This window comes from Natator depressus, chromosome 8 (genome assembly GCF_965152275.1).
Source record: "Natator depressus isolate rNatDep1 chromosome 8, rNatDep2.hap1, whole genome shotgun sequence".
Lineage (NCBI taxonomy): Eukaryota > Metazoa > Chordata > Testudines > Cheloniidae > Natator > Natator depressus.
This window is the reverse complement of record NC_134241.1, coordinates 72,686,365-72,703,784: the sequence shown is the minus strand read 5'-3', so window position 1 is coordinate 72,703,784 and position 17,420 is coordinate 72,686,365. Positions and strand designations below refer to the sequence as shown.

The 17,420-nt window shown below is 43.6% G+C and overlaps 1 protein-coding gene across 2 annotated transcripts in view; it reads right to left on the bottom strand.

The window, feature by feature from the left end:
• Positions 1-15,428, bottom strand: part of ARHGAP29 (Rho GTPase activating protein 29) — a 94,714-nt gene extending 79,286 nt beyond the window's left edge. For both annotated transcript variants that reach the window (XM_074961297.1, XM_074961298.1), the window contains exons 1-2: positions 15,276-15,428; positions 11,804-12,149 (exon numbers count right to left, since the gene is read on the bottom strand). In XM_074961297.1, the coding sequence (XP_074817398.1) occupies positions 11,804-12,116 (313 nt within the window). In that variant the 5' untranslated portion in view covers positions 12,117-12,149; positions 15,276-15,428. The remainder of the gene's footprint in view (positions 1-11,803; positions 12,150-15,275) is intronic.
• Positions 15,429-17,420: the final 1,992 nt, after the last annotated feature.

Genomic DNA, 17,420 nt, shown 5'->3' with positions numbered 1-17,420 from the left:
CCAGAGGGCTATCGCCACTCACTTCTCAACTGTGAAAGCTGCTCTCATCTTGGTATTCTTGCGCTTCAGGGCAGGGGAAAGCAAGTCACAAAGTTCCATGAAAGTGTCCTTATGCTTGCGAAAGTTTCGCAGCCACTGGGAATCATCCCAGACCTGCAACAGTCTGTGCTTGTTTCCCGGGCCCAGAATCGGCGTTCCCCTCCATGAACCTGCCCAATTGACACCACGATGTGCACACTGCAGGGGCCTGTACTTTATGAGAAGTCTATGTCCATGTCCTCATCACCCTTTTCACCGCGCTGCAGTCTCCTCCTTCTCGCCTGGTTTAGCTTTTCTTAGAATCATAGAATATCAGGGTTGGAAGGGACCTCAGGAGGTCATCTAGTCCAACCCCCTGCTCAAAGCAGGACCAATCCCCAATTAAATCATCCCAGCCAGGGCTTTGTCAAGCCTGACCTTAAAAGCTTCCAAGGAAGGAGATTCTACCACCTCCCTAGGTAACGCATTCCAGTGTTTCACCACCCTCTTGGTGAAAAAGTTTTTCCTAATATCCAACCTAAACCTCCCCCACTGCAACTTGAGACCATTACTCCTTGTCCTGTCCTCTTCTACCACTGAGAATAGTCTAGAACCATCCTCTCTGGAACCACCTCTCAGGTAGTTGAAAGCAGCTATCAAATCCCCCCTCATTCTTCTCTTCTGCAGACTAAACAATCCCAGTTCCCTCAGCCTCTCCTCATAAGTCATGTGTTCCAGACCCCTAATCATTTTTGTTGCCCTTCGCTGGACTCTCTCCAATTTATCCACATCCTTCTTGTAGTGTGGGGCCCAAAACTGGACACAGGTTCTGCATATCCTGCTGGATAATGTGAGCAGTGTTTAGAGTACTCATAATTGCTGCAGTGATCTGAGTGGGCTCCATGTTCCCAGTGCTATGGCGTCTGTGCTGAAAAAAGGTGCAAAACGATTTTCTGCCGTTGCTCTGACGGAGGGAGGGGCGTCTGACAACCTGGCTTACAAGATTGGCTTACAGGGAATTAAAATCAACAAAGGGGCTGGCTTTGCATCAAGGGGAAATAGAATGGCCCCTCAAGGGCAGAACTCAAACCTCTGGGTTTAGCAGGCAGTTGATTTCACTGAGGGAGGGAGGGAAGGGGGAGAAAATGAATACAAAACAAATCTGGTCTATTTCTTGTTTTGATCCACTTCTTCTATCTTTATAGATCTTATTCATCTGCAGACGGTGCAGTATGACTGCTGGCCAGCGTCATCTCCTCGCTGCTCATTAGAAGACGGTGCAGTACGACTGCTGGCAGGACTGAATCACCATGAGACGAAACTTAAAAGGGAAATGACCTGGCTGAGTCACTCCCATGTTTGCCCAGGCGCCCTGACCGACCTCACAGAGGTCGGCTAAAAGAGCACCCTGGAGTACGGCAACGATGGTACCAGTACCAGTACCAGTCACTGTCTGCTGCCAAAAGGCAATGAGCTGCTGCTGTGTAGCAATGCAGTACTGTGTCTGCCAGCACCCAGGAGACATACGGTGACGGCGAGTTGAGCAGGCTCCATGCTTGCCGTGGTATGGCATCTGCACGGGTAATCCAGGAAAAAAGATGTGGAATGATTGTCTGCCATTGCGTTCACGGGGGGGGGGGGGGGGGGGGCTGATGATATGTACCCAGAACCACCCAGGACAATGTTTTTGCCCCATCAGGCATTGGGATTTCTACCAAGAATTCAAATGGTCAGCGGAAACTGCAGAAACTGTGGGATAGCTACCCACAGTGCAATGCTCTGAAAAATCGACAGTTGCCTCAGTACCGTGGAGGCGCTCTGCCGACTAAATGAACTTAGAGCATTCGTGTGGGGACACACACAATTGACTGTATAAAAACACTTTTTACAAAACCGACTTCTATACATTCGACCTAATTTTGTCGTGTAGATCAGCTCTTAGAAGCCATACTGCAGATTTTGATCTTTAGAGACATTTCATATTTAAGGGTGACAATTCTGTTTTGTAGTTATACAAGAAAGCAGAATTCCAAGATACTACGTTACCATTTTAGAGCATAACTACATACATTACTTAAAGTGACTGGAGACAGGAAGAAGCTCTGATGAATCCAGAAAGAAAGAAACCATTGTTCATTAAAAGAACCTAGAACCATTCATACAGCATATAAAACTATACTCTGAAGTTCACTTGTTACTCTTCGAAGTAAGAGTTGTTATTTTACACTCGAAAGTACATTCAGATATATTAGAATTAAAATCTAAGCACATAGTATAGCTAATTCAGCATTTTAATACCCAGATGCAAATTTTAACCTTGTAATTACTCAATGTACCATCAGGATACTGACTAAAGATGCAAATAAGTGAATTTCAGCAGGTATAGTCACGAAAGAGCAGTGCACTACACATTTCTAAGCAGTTGAAAAGGCAGAAATGTAAATCCATCAACTACTACATCAAAGCCAAAGAGCAAAAAAAGCACGTCTTCCTTCTCTAATTTGATACAATTAAGGATCGCTAGCGTAACAAAGAGAAACATGGTTCTAGTAGAGTTTCCTGAACATTCTATATAAACCAAGTTAATGGAACTGGACTCACACTAGGAACAGAAACTATGCTTCTCTAAGCACTCCCACCTGGTCTCCTGAAGTCAAACTGATGGGGATCAATCTAAATGAGATCATTCAGAATGTCGTCACCAAGATAGTGCATGGTGGGGCATCACAACAAAACAAAATCATAGTGGCACCAATCTGCATAAGTTTTTTTTTTTATTTTAAAAAATAGCATACTGTACGAATTTGCAAAGTTAAATATTTTGAAATTTTTTTGGTCAATATTAAACTTTGCAAGTTCTGTCCCATGCTTTTGGTTCCAAAAGGTGAGAACATCCACTTTAGTGGCTATACATTTTTCCTTTACAGAATGAACAAGGTGGCTTTTTTCTTATCTCCTGGAGAAACTGGATAATGTAGGGCAATCACTTCTTTTCAAGAGCAATCCTGTGCCTCTAAGGAATCCTATTCTGTCCTCCCACTTGCTCAACATGTGAGAAGCAAATGGGCTAGTTGCATGCGTGAGACACCTTCAATAGGTGAAAACCACCAAATTTGGTTCCCAATAGTACAGCTCATCACCTTTCTCAGAGTCTATTTGAGACTGAGGCATGGATGAGACCAAACTGGCTGAAACTCAGTCCAGACAAGAGGTGATGTTGGAGGGCTGAGAAAAGCAACTGGATGGTATAGTAAAGATTATACTTGTTCCTCTGGTCCAAAGGGGTGTGTCTGTAATTTGGGTGTTCGGTTAGGTCCCCTGATACCTGCTTTCAGAAGTAGCCAGAATAGTCTTTTCTCATTTAAGCTCATTATTAGGAGCAGGGTGGATAAAAATCAATTATTTTTTTTTATAAAATGCTTTTTGAGGGCGGGGTGGGGGGGTGGGAGAGAACCACTATCAAAAGATACATTATAGCTCCAAAACATGTCATCATGGAATAGTGATTTTAAATTCTAATTCTATAGTATGAGAATATATTCATGTAATGTTTAAGAAAAGTTTTGTAAATGAGTTCCAATAGTTCATGGATTAGGGACCCAATTTTATGGGGTTCCAGGGGCTTCTGTATAGATTATTTAGGTTAATCTTTCTACCTACCCAATGGGACTCAGTGCTCAGTCTAGAAGATACCATCAGAGATGCTTAGTTTTGCAGTTCTCCAACGGTGGATTTGTGTCTCCAGAGATAACATGCTTGTTAACAGCAAAAATGTTTTTAAATAAAAATAAATATAATATTATAGATGTGAGAAACAACAGACCTCAACCCTATTGTCCCTCTGCAAATTCGTGTACACAGAGTCAATCCCTTACCTCTCTCTAAAAGTGCAAAGTTTCAAAAAGTTCAATGAATAGAAGACAGTTGAGGGCAGAATAGATCTGGACAAGAAGACGTCTGGAGATAAATGGGAGAAGGGAGGGACAGGCAGTAGAAACAAAAGTGAAACTGTTTGAGCAGCATATTCCAGAAGTCTTGAGGTCTGAATGTAGCCTTCATTGATTTGAGATCTACCATACCATTCTCTCATTAGAATGGAAAACCTATAATGGCAGCAGGACATAAAAGAGACCCAGTATGGGAGTATTTTAATGAAGTTCCTCTACCTGTGGGTAAGACAGGCATGTGTGCAAAATGCAAACAGTGCAACAAAGAAATGCAAGGCCTGGTTGCCCAAATAAAACAACATCATGAGAGGCGTTCCTTCTCAGGAGGAAGCTGTGTTGAAGATGATGAAAGGAACATGTCTGAACATGCAGGATCTTCAGGTTGATAACAACCAACAAGAATGCGTTTTTATGTAGAAGTTCATGATTAAATTGAGTCTTCCTGACTAGTGATTTAAATTATGATTTAAATAAATTTGATTTAAATCAAATCCACTCTGATTAGGAGATTGCAGTCTTCTCTCCCAGATGCAGACCTCACTACTATGACTCATAACTAGGTTTGACAGAATTTAATTTTGACAATTAACTTTTATTTTAAAGAAATTTCTTCTATTTTTAACCACTTTAATTTTTACAGTTGCATGAAATTAAAGGGGGGTTTGGACAGTGCTGAGAGCAAGGCTGCAGAGGATTCCCAGAACCAACAGCGGGGCTACAGGGGGCTCCTTTTATGGCTGAAGGGCCCAAAACACCCAGGCACAAGGAGCAGGGGAGACTGCGGTCCTGGCCAGTCAGGAGTCTAAGGAGGATGAGCTCCCTGGCTACAGAGGAGGCCACCTACTGCTGAATGACTCCTGCCCAGGTACGGCACCTGGACTCCCAGATGGCGAGAGTGTGAAAGAGAGCGCACACAACTGCAGAGGGCTCCCTGTGCTGCTGCAGTACTGATGACACCCGATCCCTGCAGGCACAATTGCAGGGGGAAGGCTGCACTTGTGCAGGACTGCTACCCATACATTTTTTTCGTCAATTCCAGTGTCTCAGCTGAAAGACACTTACCAACTTCGATTTCAATCAAACTCTGCCAAGCCTACTCAGAACATACTGAATAGCTCATGTGTCCATTTTCATTCCATTGTGTTAGAAGAGTGTTGATGTTTTTATACTGGGTTGGCCCATTATTTTGATTCCCTCAATGCAGGAGAAGTATCTTTAACCTCACAAGACCCTAATGCAACTGACAGTGACCGTAAGGGATGACGGAATCTATTACTTCAAGACACCTGGGAAATGTAGGTCAAATCTGGAGAGTCTGCTGTTTCTGACACTACCCAACAAGGATGCCTAACCCTCATTTTGAGCTATGTGAGAATAGCTGTTTTCACCAAGAGATCTACTAACTTTGATTAATGTAATTTAGCCAAAATAGATTCAGTCTTGAAATTCTTACTCAAGTGCAGAACTTAGACCAGGGGTCTCAAACTCAATTTACCTTAGGGCCAGTGCCAGTCCTCAAATCCTCCCAGTGGGCCAATAATGTCACTCATGCCGCCCAGAACTCGCCCCCCAAAACTCCACCCCCCACCTGCCTAAGGCTCTGGGAGGGAGTTTGGGTGGGGGAGGAGGTCTGGGGTAGGGGATTGGGATTCAGGCTCTGGGAGGGAGTTTGGGTGCAGAAGGGGTGAGAGGTTGGGCTCTGGGAGGGAGTTTGGGTGCTGGGTGCAGGCTCTGGGCTGGGTCAAGGGTGGGGGTGCAGGAGGAGGGGGTGGGGTTGCAGGCTCTGTGTGGGAGGAGGGTGGAAGGGTGCAGGCTCTGGGAGGGAGTTTGGGGGTTGGAGGGGATGTGTGGGAAGGGGGTACAGACTCTGGGAGGGGGTCAGGGGGTGCGGCGCGGCGCTTACCTGGGGCTCCAAGGCGGGGTTGGCCAGGGGGCCTCCTTGCACTGTGCCCCCAGGCACTGCCCCTGCAGCTTCCCATTAGCTACAGGGGCACTTGGGGTGGGGGCAGCACGTGGAGGCACAGTCATGCCCCGCCCTGGGGCCGTAGGGAGGGGCCAGCGGACACGTGGAGCAAGCAGGCAGACGCCGCTCAGCTACGCTGCACTGCTGGAGCCCCGGGCCATTTTAAATCGCCCTGGGGTGGGGAGAGCACCTGGGGGCAGCGAGCGCCCAGGGGCTGCAGGTGGGGCCAAGGGAGAGACCTGGCCCCAAAACTGCTGGAGCCCCGCGGGCCACATTGAGACCCCAGACTTAGACCAAGACTTTCCCCTTTAGCCTCACTGATTTATTATCTGGCCAGAGAAACAGAGAAAATTGATCTTTTAATAACATATGGACAATGACAGATCTTGGAGTTGGGTAAAGTCCCTCTCAGGGAGGACCTGCTTCAGCTGATCCTCCCATCTCATGAGCACAACACTCACTTTGAACTTAATGCCTGGAGTCAAAAAGAAGGGGTATTCAGAGAGAGGGATAGACACGGTTAGTCTGCATACTTATTTTTTTTTGCCTTATAAAGTTTGACGATTATGTGCCACAAGAGCTATTCAAAACCCTCTTCTGATGAATTTAGAGCGAAGGCTCCATTTTTGATCCACTCAAACAAGCTGCCATTTTCAGTTTCTCCACAGAGGTAAACTATTTCTCTAGCTTGGTGCCTTGGGGCTTAAAAAATGGACCAGGTATCTGCTAACTGGAAGACTAAACCTACTCAATAGATGCTGACACAGAAACAAGAATGGGACCAGTCCCACCAGTGAGGTCCCTGGGCACCATGCCGGTGAGCATCTCAGCCCCCAAGAACCAAAGCTTCCAAAAAGGAAAGAGGCCTTGGCTTACTTCCCCAACCTGGAGCCTCTTGACTGTTGTAATTTTTCTGACAAGTATCCCCTACTCTACGGCTACTAGGCTGCTGTGAAGGGTGGAAAAGAAGTCCAAAATTACTCTACTCTTTCCCCCAACTACCATTTTTTGGTTCTTCTTATTCCATGAATAACTCCAGAGGCTAGCTAGCAGTGCTACTGCTCGCAAACCAACATGAAACTGACATGATTCAAAAGTTTCAAAGCCTCCCAAACGAATCCAAACAGCCATGCACTGATCAAAGTCTGGTTAACACTGCCTTGGTGTATCACACCTGATACAGCTATGAACCAGAGTGAAAGTACAAAAGCTGTCAGCATGATCAGAAAAATGGCACTGGATAGTTTACACTCTGTTCATGAGAGAACCTACCAAGCGCTATCCATAAGCACTAGAAACAATTTTGCAAGAGATAAAACTTCCCACTCCTACCAGTGGAGTGGATTTCGCAAACTCTGTTTAAGTCTCACTTTATCTAACAACAACAATTGCTAGATAGGACAAAGTTCTGACTAAAGCTTATTAGAAACCATGAAGAACAGCACTGCAGTGATTGGCCAATGACTTTACCTTAGGTTAAAAGCAGTACTCTCCCTGAAGTCCAAGCAGCAAAAATACATCTTTTAGAAAAGTCTGTATCAAGATTCATTTAATTAGTGCAAGTGGAAATGCCACTGCAGTGGACATAAAAAGTGAGAAGACCCAAACACGTAGCATTCTCCCCTCTGGAAATCTCTGCAGTTCAGTATTCATGTAATTATTTATTGACCACCAGTATGTTTGCTGCTTTACAAAGCATTAGATAAAGTCCACATTCAAAAGGAGTTTATAATCAGACACAAATACATTTCTTCAATGCAAGGTAACTTACCTGAATAGTTTACCCAGGAGTACACCACTAACTCAGAAGAACCAGAAAAATGAACCATGGAAAAAACGGCCAAACACTTCCAACAGGGAAAATAAATGCTAATCCAGTTGGAAATTTAGGACCTATTGAAATCAACTTTGGATATTGACTTCAATGCGAGAAGGGTCAGCCCCTGAAGATTAGCTGAAGCAATCCGTGCCAGATCAGGGTACTGGGTAAGTGGAGCCTCTGTGTTATATAACCTTCCTCAGGCCAAAGCCTGCAATATTAGCACTAACAATAATAGCTGCAAAAGAAGTTGTCGATCTGCATTGAAAAAGCAAAATATTTATGGACTCAAGACATCACACTTAATAGAATCAGGTAATGTTTATCAGATAAATGAAGACTTGTAGGTAAAACACAGCAATGTTGAAGTGGCAGAGGCCAATAAATGGTTGCTTGTTATCAAGTTAACATACCTATGTATGCTACTGAACACAAATTTTTGTTTGGCAAAATTAACATTTTGCCCAGGCCTGCCCTTCCAAGAGAATTCTGGTACTTCTTAGCTTATAACTTATTTTAACTTTTCAATGCAAAATTGAGCGATCCATTGGCAGCAACAGGGGAAATAGCATAAAGTACCTACATCCAGTGTCTTTTGACTTCCAGTATGAGATCATCAGCCTTTCCATGCACAACATGAGGTTGTTCTATTGATCGATGTGCTGTAGCTATGCACCACTGTATGACAGAGAAATAGTTGACAGTAGCACAGAAAACTTCAGCAAGTAGACTTTGGGTTCTCTGAAAAACTGAAGTTTTCCAAAGGATAAAAGTCTGCAAAAATAAAGCAGCTCTTCTCATCCTCTCCAGGAAGACTAGTAGAGAACTGGAGGAGGCTCCTTAGGAACTGGGGCTCCATAGTACAATACTGTGGTTGAGTGCAGTACATAAATTTAGATAGATGGCTTCAGAGAGCCTGGACACAGCAAAGAAGAGCATGTAGGATGGTACACACTGACCAAGGTTTGCCAGCTGTCTGCTGGAAGCCCTTAACCCAAGCAGGAGGAGAGACATTGACTTTGATTGCCTGCTTTTAAGTCACATTATGAGGTCACCTGAGGAAATAGAAAAAGCAGCAGCTGAGAGCTGCATCTCCAACTGTGCAGTTATGTGCTATAAATGCAACTGCCTGTCCTCAAGGGAACAAAGTTTTGGTGAATCTAGGCACAGACGACCACATTTTTAGACAGGTTTCAGAGTAACAGCCGTGTTAGTCTGTATTCGCAAAAAGAAAAGGAGTACTTGTGGCACCTTAGAGACTAACCAATTTATTTGAGCATAAGCTTTCGTGAGCTACAGCTCACTTCATCCACAGTATCCATCTGATGAAGTGAGCTGTAGCTCACGAAAGCTTATGCTCAAATAAATTGGTTAGTCTCTAAGGTGCCACAAGTACTCCTTTTCTTTTTGCACATTTTTAGAAGGTATTTAGGCACCTTAGGCGCTTTTGAAAATCTCACCAGGCACCTATATACCTTCAAAAGTCTGGCCCAGTGATCTTAATCTCTGAAGACAGCATCATTTTGAAGAAAGTTACACCAACACCTCCAGCAGATTGCTTTACAACTGTTTGAAGGTGAACACAACTGGAAAATTATAAATTAATTGCAGCTTTACTGCTAGTTGGAAAGATATGATTTGACATACTAATCATGAAGTCTCGTATCCTGACTCTGGCAGTACTAATACCAGACAATGCAAAGGAAAGTTTCAAATGTATATATATATATATATATATATATATATATATATATATAAAAAAAAATGCACCAAGTCACTGAAGTAATGATATCCAAAGAAGTCAGGAGAAATTCCTTCCTGGCCCCTCCAGTTGATTGTTTTACACTCAAACTTGAAATTAGTTGGATAATTTCAGAAGGTGGTAAATCATAAAATATTATTAGTGACAAAAGTTATCCATTCTTTTATATGTAAAGAGTTTGTTGTCTCAGTGACCTCCTGTGTCAGAGATTTCTACACGTAAGTTACATGTTGTGTGAAGTTGCTTTTCCTTGTTTACACTGAAATTTGCCAGCTGCTAACTTCAGCCTAAATGCTGAGCCAATTTATTGGTCAGCAGTACAAAGAAGAGCACCTCAGTTTGAAAGAAAGTTTACTTTTGCATTATTCATTTTCTGAGATTCTTATATTTACTGTTATACACATTCTTAGTCTGTGTTGATATATTTTAGACAAAGTGTCAAGTAACAGCACCCAATAGCTGCAGAAAAATTTTAAAGAGCCATCCTTTTTAAAGATTGTTAATTTCATAAAATGACAGAAGTGAAAACAGTTTAATAAAGTCAGTGTGTGATCTAGACTAAAAGGAGATTGCATAACCTACCTTCCACACTATATCTTGGGGCCTTTGAGTTTATTTATTAAAACTGCCTCTGTGGCTGCTAGAATACACTTGTGTTCTTGCAGTTGTTTCCTGCGAACTGTCCATTCAGATATTAAGAGGTGCCAGACAGACATGTTTGACCACATCAACCCGTGTGTCTAGCTACAGTGAACCATATTGATGCTTAAGTCAGTATTAGGCTTCAAAGTTACCTGTACATTGAAGACTTGTTCACCACTTTTATGGTGCAACTCTTTCACTCTAACGGCTTTCTGGTGCAACTCTTTCACTCTAACGGCAGACTCAAAAAACAGTATATTGTTTACAATATGGTGGCTATAGTCACATCCTGAATCTCTTTTTTTCCTGTCTAAATAAAACAGATTCTGGAGGCCACCTCAACATAGGTGGGAATATCTCAAATGACAGCAGAGTAGCATTTTCCATTCCGGCTTACGTTTATTATCTTTGTTTGTGACCAAAGGCAGTTATTAGGGTGAACCTAAGTCCTCTAACCCAGAAATCCTCAGAATATTTATATGAGAATTGTAACACTGACCCAAAATCTAAAAAGAGAAAGGCAGAGGACACCCCACACCACAGATACAAATATAACCAAAAATCAGATTTAAGAAATCATAAGCCACATTAGTAACAGCAATAAGATTTTTTTCAAGTGGTTTCTCACTGAGAAGCTGCAAGTATTAGACCATATCCACAAACTAGCTCTAGCTACTGTACAGACTACTGTGTCTACTAAAAGTGTTTAACGTGCTACAGGCTTCATGAAAATCAGGACTTCAATGGATTTTTCCTTTCCTAAAAGCAGATAATTAAGTCAACTTGCTCATTACAAGTCTACAATTGCAATTAAGAGAAAAAGGGACAATTGGATGGTAGTGGTGGAAGGAGGAAAAGGAGTTGCAACTATCTACAGATAAAAATGGGTGGTGGGAAAAAGTGCTATAACAGTCAATGGATCCCATACCAGACTAGTTTGGACATAGCTCTCATAGTATTAACAAGAGGACCCCTCTTCAGAAAAGCTTTCCTGATGTTGACCAAAAAAAAACTGATAGCATTTCCCTTTCAGGAAAAGGAAAAGGAAAAAAAAGTGATGTGTTCCAAGGGGATGGACTAAGAAAGCAAATTTGTAGTTTCCACCTGCTAGCAGAAGATGGTAAACAAATACCTTGGCCTGGAAAAAGCGAGTGTTACAGAAAAGTTAAACTCCATTAAAATTAGACCTTTTAAAGCTACATTCAAATTATTAACATATGAGCCTATTAAACAGTAACAATTGTAATAACATGGAAAACTGGATCTTGGCCAAAATATCAACAGTATTCTTTGTAATTACAAAAATATCAGTCAGTTGTTTAAAGGACTGATTTAAAGTTTAACTATTTTTCCAGTGTCATTTCAGCCAGTCTGATGGGAACCAGACTTTCCCCTTCTCCCTTTTACTCAAGTCTTACCAACTGTATCAGCTCTATATGTTATGTCTCATTAGGAAACAGAATGCACTGTGTTTGCTGAGGAAACGTAGCACCCAAAGTAACATCCACCACTTCCTGTAATCATGCAAGTATTTGGCAGAAAGAAAAAACACAAGTAAAAACCACGGTAATGCTTGCTTCTGTTCCTACTGAGTACAGCTATGTGTGTGAATTTCAAATCAGCTAAGAAATAGGATAAAGCGGTTGACGCACCTTCTGAAAGAATGGCTTCTTTCAAATAGAGTAGCACATCTGCAAATTTTCTGACATCATTCACCAACTGCATGATGTATTCTGGATCCACAATAGGACTGTCGTAGCAATCAGAGTTGGAGCTAATACTGCTCAGAGAGTTGCTCTTGGTGCTGCGCCCCATTCCCCAGTTTCCTGAATTGGCGATGGTGAAGAAATTGGATGTAGACAGTCGGGCTAATCCCAAACCACGCTGGTTACTTCCACCGTTCTGTCGCAACATCCCAGCTGATGCAGTACTTATAAAATTCTTGCAGCTAACATTCAATGTCATTTAATGTCCATTGGAAAGGCCAAAGACGAAGCCCTTAAAATTAAGGGGGGGGGGAGAGAAAGAGGGTAATATTTAATGGAAGAACAACATTTAAAAGGTAAAACTTACATACTGACAATGCACTAAAATATTTTCAATGTTAAGTTGTTGGATATTGAAACATTTAATAAAATATTTTTAAAATCCTTTGATTATAAGAAGTTATAAAGCAAATAACTAATGATAGCATTACCTGAAGACCAGGTGGAGGTGGTGCATGAAGGTAGTCTATAAGCTTTGTCCTGGAACTAGACAAACTGATTTCTAAATTTACTCCAAAGAACTGTTCTCTTTCCTGAACACGTGTCCATGAATCCCTAATTGTAATAAACAATATAATGCATACACTGAGGCCGGGTCTACACTATAAAATTTTACCATGGCTGAACAGTTGCCAACAACCATGAAAAATTGGCATAATGCTAAACAAAAACACATGGACCACTAGGCCATGTTCAATACCATTTCAGTTAATAAAATTGTTGGTTACACATGGTAAAATTTCATAGGGATCCTATTGGCCTACCAGAGTTCGATGGAAAAAGGAAAACAGTCTGAAAAAGGCTAAAATTTAATTGCAACATGGGATTTTAAGCCAACTGCCATTTTTTTGTTTTTAATAACAGTAACTCACATTAAAAACACAAAGGAAGACAAAGAAGCTACTGAGATTCCAAAAATGTAACTTCTTTAGTGTGTCAGATATTGAGATTCAATCTGTAAAACCTACATGAGTTAATTTCAGGGAGTTCTATTTTATTTTAGTTTTAGCACAGCACTTTTTAGGAAGTTCACTCCCAAAGAAAGTTTATACTTTGGAATGAATAAATTGATACAACTAAGCAGCCATCTGTATTCATTTAATTTAAGAAAACCAGAGTCATTCCTACTTCATTGTGCCAAGTGAAGTAATTCACTTCAAAGCATAAGCCTCCAGGAAGCAAAATCAGGCATGGTTCCATTTTGATAAATGACTACATTTATCCGCTAAACACTAAAAGAAGAGAATTTATGTTTACAATGTATGTTTAGCTCAGAGAAAAAAATTGTAAACCGCATTATAAAGACTTTGAATTGCAGAGATTACAATACATTTGTTTGCACCTCAGTGAAGCTGCTAGTTTAACTATTTCTATTATAAACATGAGAAAGCAAGAATTTATTATAACATAATCGTAGGTATTTACTGCAGGTTGAAAGGGTTATTGCATACATTTTTAAAAATCTGTTTAGACAATCTAAAGAAGCCAGCAACTCCTCTGTTTTGAATATATGTTCTGACAGGTAGTATTCTCATGCATTTCCATTACTTTTTTCCATTTTGTTTTAAAACTACCAGGAATAATAAAGATGAGGAAATTACATAAAAGAAATCATGCTACAGCATTTTGGTCAGATGCTTAAAAAGAAAGAAAATTTAGAGTTTAACTAACCCAGTTTAACTGCCTTGATAATATTTGTTGTTTTGAAGTAGTACGTATAATACTATAACAAAATATATAAACAATGCTGAAAATAAAGTAAGTAATTCCAACATAATTACTTACATTAATAGAAAGCTGCTAAAGTGTGTGGAGGAGGTGATTACAGGTGAAGTTTACATTAAACAAACATACCGTTGAGCAAAACATTTGTGCAACCTTTCTCAGTTCCCATTCCCTACCCAGAAAGCTACTTTGCAATCCTGTCTTTCACATAACCAGTCCCCCTTGATATGACGATGCTTTTACATTTCCCTCTTTTGAAAATGTTTCTCTCTCCTCTACTATTGTGTGACTAACTCACACAAAAAGGGGAAGATAGCAATGACTATTCAGGGGACACAGTAAGACATATATAAACACTTTAAAATACACAAAAATTGAAAGATACTTTTTCCTATAATCTCTTTCATTTGTAATATTAGGAATTACATATTTATCCCTTTCAGTCAAATTTTTGCTGTAGATAATGCTCTTCTGTTTTTTCCTCATTTGTACTGGTCATAAGACAGAGGGAGGAGGGGAAAAAAAGTGTTCCTCACAGAACACAGGTATTTCATTACTAGAAAAAAAGTTTCATGTTCATTCTTACACACTTTTTTTTAGGCTAGAGTCTCTTGAAGGAAGTCCAAAACAACTGTTATAAATATCTCTAGACTTCGGTTAAGAGCAAGTAGTTCCCATCACAACAGCCCCCCCCCCCTTTGCACACAAAAAAACCCAATACACACACACCCCAGACCAACGATTTCAGAAATCTGCTCTCTCAGCACAATTTTCTCTCGCAGGCGATAAAGTTCCTTAACAGGGCCACGTTTTGAAGAGTTCCTTTGGAGCGAAAATCTACAAATCTGTTTTTTAAAGGGACAGTAAAAATCTCTCAACCGGGATTGTTTATAAAACGCAGCCAGAGCACACAGGAGTGCTGCCGTGCAGCTTCAACTGGGCCCGATTACAGCGAGGGTTTGCCTCCCACACGGAATGTCTCGCATTCCTAGCAGGACTCTGTACGGCAGGCAGGGGCCCCCTCGACCAGCCGATGCAGCCCGCTGCCAACTCGCACGTCCTCGCTCTCCTGCCCAGGATTTACATACAATGGAGAGGAGCCGCTCTCGCCGTAAACACACCGCAGGGGACGGGGGAGGCTGAGCGGCAATGGGCGCAGGTAGCAGCCCGCCAGGGGGGGTCTCACCGGGGGCCGAGCCAAGGGGGACGGGGCACTTCATGGGGCAGAAGACTTAGGGGACGCTCCTAGCCGCCCCTCGGTCCCCTTCGCTGGCCGCAGACACGGAGGACGCCCCGAACAGAGGGGCCCCCAGGCGCGGAGCCCAGAGCGGATGGGGACGCAGGGGGAGACGGGCCCGCCCCGCCGCGGGCGCACGTCGCCTGGCAAGGACTGGGAGCGGATCGCGGTAAGCCCCCACTCTTGCGGCGACAGCCGAGTCCCGAAGCCCCTCAGAGCCGCCTGCCGGACCCCACTCCCCGGACCCAGGCCGCGCCCCCAGCTCCCCCGAGCCCGCCCCTCGCGGCGCCTGGCATGGCCCCTGCAACCCCATGTGGGCACCCAACGCTCCGGACCGACAGCAGCTGCCCGGGCCGGACACCGGGGGCGAGACGCGCTCCTGGGCGGGGTCCTTACCGGGCTGAGCGGGACGCCGTGAGATGGCAGCAGAAGCGAGTCCCCAGCGCAGGCAGCAGCCGGGCCGCGACGGGCCCCTGCGCATCCCTCCGCGCTGCCCATTGAACTCGCACCCTCCGGCCAGTGCCGCAGCCGCCCGGCCGCCGACCGCTCCCAGCCCCGCCCCCTCGCGCCCGCCCCCTCCCATTGGGCAGCTCCGTATCAGAGGCGGGGCAATGGAGCAACAGGTTGGGAGCGGGACGGGGAGCGAGGACTCGACGCTGAGGTGGCGGGACTCAGCGTCGACCGTGGTGGACGGGCCCACCCTGCCGAGAGCACCGCTAAGAGGGGAGCAAGCAGGAGGCGGCGTGTCGTGTGCCTCCGCGCGCCAGGCACTACGCCGGCCGCCGCTACGTAGCGGCGTTCAGCCCGTAGCCCCATGCAATGGGCCAGACGGCAGCAAGCGTGGTGGGAGGCGGCGGCGGTAAACTCTGGAATCCGGTGGCGAGAAGCTCGGGTGTGAGGGGGCTGGACTAGGGCCGCTGCTACTTGCGTGCAGTGTCAGAACTGAGGGGGCATGTTCATCCCCAGGTTGCCGCTCCCACCCACCTCACAGCAATACTAGACGGTCGTAAGAATCTGTTGGCCTCTTTCCAGCCACAAGTTTGCAAACCCAGCCACAATAATAATAATTACTGAAAAAGCCACGTTGTGCAGCAAGCCCCTCATCAGGCTTCTCCATTCCCAAGCCAGGATCACCGTCATCTCTGCTGTCACCTCTGAAGCCTGACTCTCCGAAGAGAGGATGCTGGCATTGTTTCAGTGCTATCCCACTCCTCCTACTCATTCCTGATCTCCATTGGGGTGATGGAGACATTGTTTTCTTCCTTCTCTCCCTCTGACCATCACAGTACAGATGCCTTGGTGCTGTCCTCAATATTTCAGGTGGCATTGATGGGTAAATCCCAAGAGTATGGTTTAGTTCCTCATAAAATAATCAGATTTTCCTGACTGCCTTGGGCCTTGCTTGGGCCTCCAGCCCTTTTAATTTTTTTCCCTGGTACTGATTAATGGACCAAATGATGCTGTATTCAGCATCCACTTGGACATTTGGTCATCGGCCCACCAACAGTTCAGCCGCAACTGGATTTTCTTGTTGCCCCTGTTGGTCATCGCTGCCAAAATGTCTGCCTCATACCACCAACCATAACTGGAAAACAACACTGCCAAATCACCAGGAGAAAAAAAAAAAGCTGCACCACATGTGATCGTAAGGAGATGTCTTCTAAGACGCTGATGAAGAATTGTCTTGCTACATCAATGGAGAAGCAGTCAATGCTATGGCGTGTACAACACTATTTGTTTGGAAAAGGGGCTTCCACAAAACTTTACCCTAGGCCTATAAAATTGAGAAACTAGGCCAGACAGACCTCCTAAGAATTACTTGGTGCACTGTTGGATAACAATGGGAGGAGTACTAGTACTATGCAGGGTACTAAATTAGCATTTGTTATTTATGCTGGTTCTGCATTAGTGTATATTGGGATGGAGGAGGACTACAAGGTGGTTAGCCTTGCTTGAAGCAAGTCTACTCAAAATGTTGGTGTGTGTGCCTGGGCATTGTTGGAATCATGAAGACATGGTATATTACAGTCATATTAGGAAGCTCAAATAGTGGTTAACATACCAGATTTCTCCAAAAAAAGAAAAGGAGTACTTGTGGCACCTTAGAGACTGACAAATTTATTTGAGCATAAGCTTTCATGAGCTACAGCTCACTTAATCGGATGTAGCTCACTCCTTTTCTTTTTCCGGATACAGACTAACACGGCTGCTACTCTGAAACCTCTAATTTCTCCAGTGTATACAAGACTTCAGACAAGAACTTATTTTAATGTAGCAAACTACTATATACAAATATAAGTTAAATAAACATTTGTGTTGCAAAGTCAAGCACTCAGAAGTTAGGAAATGTGAGAATTAAAGCAGTCTGTCCCAGGTTTACTTGTGAAGAGTTTAAGTGATTTGCCCAGCATCACCAGGGAATTCTGTGGCAGAGGCAAGGATAGACTCCAGTCTTCCAAGGAAATATTCAACTTCCTAAACCACAAGAACATCCCTTCTGTTCCTGTAATTCCCTGTCTCATTCACTACACATCTTCCAAC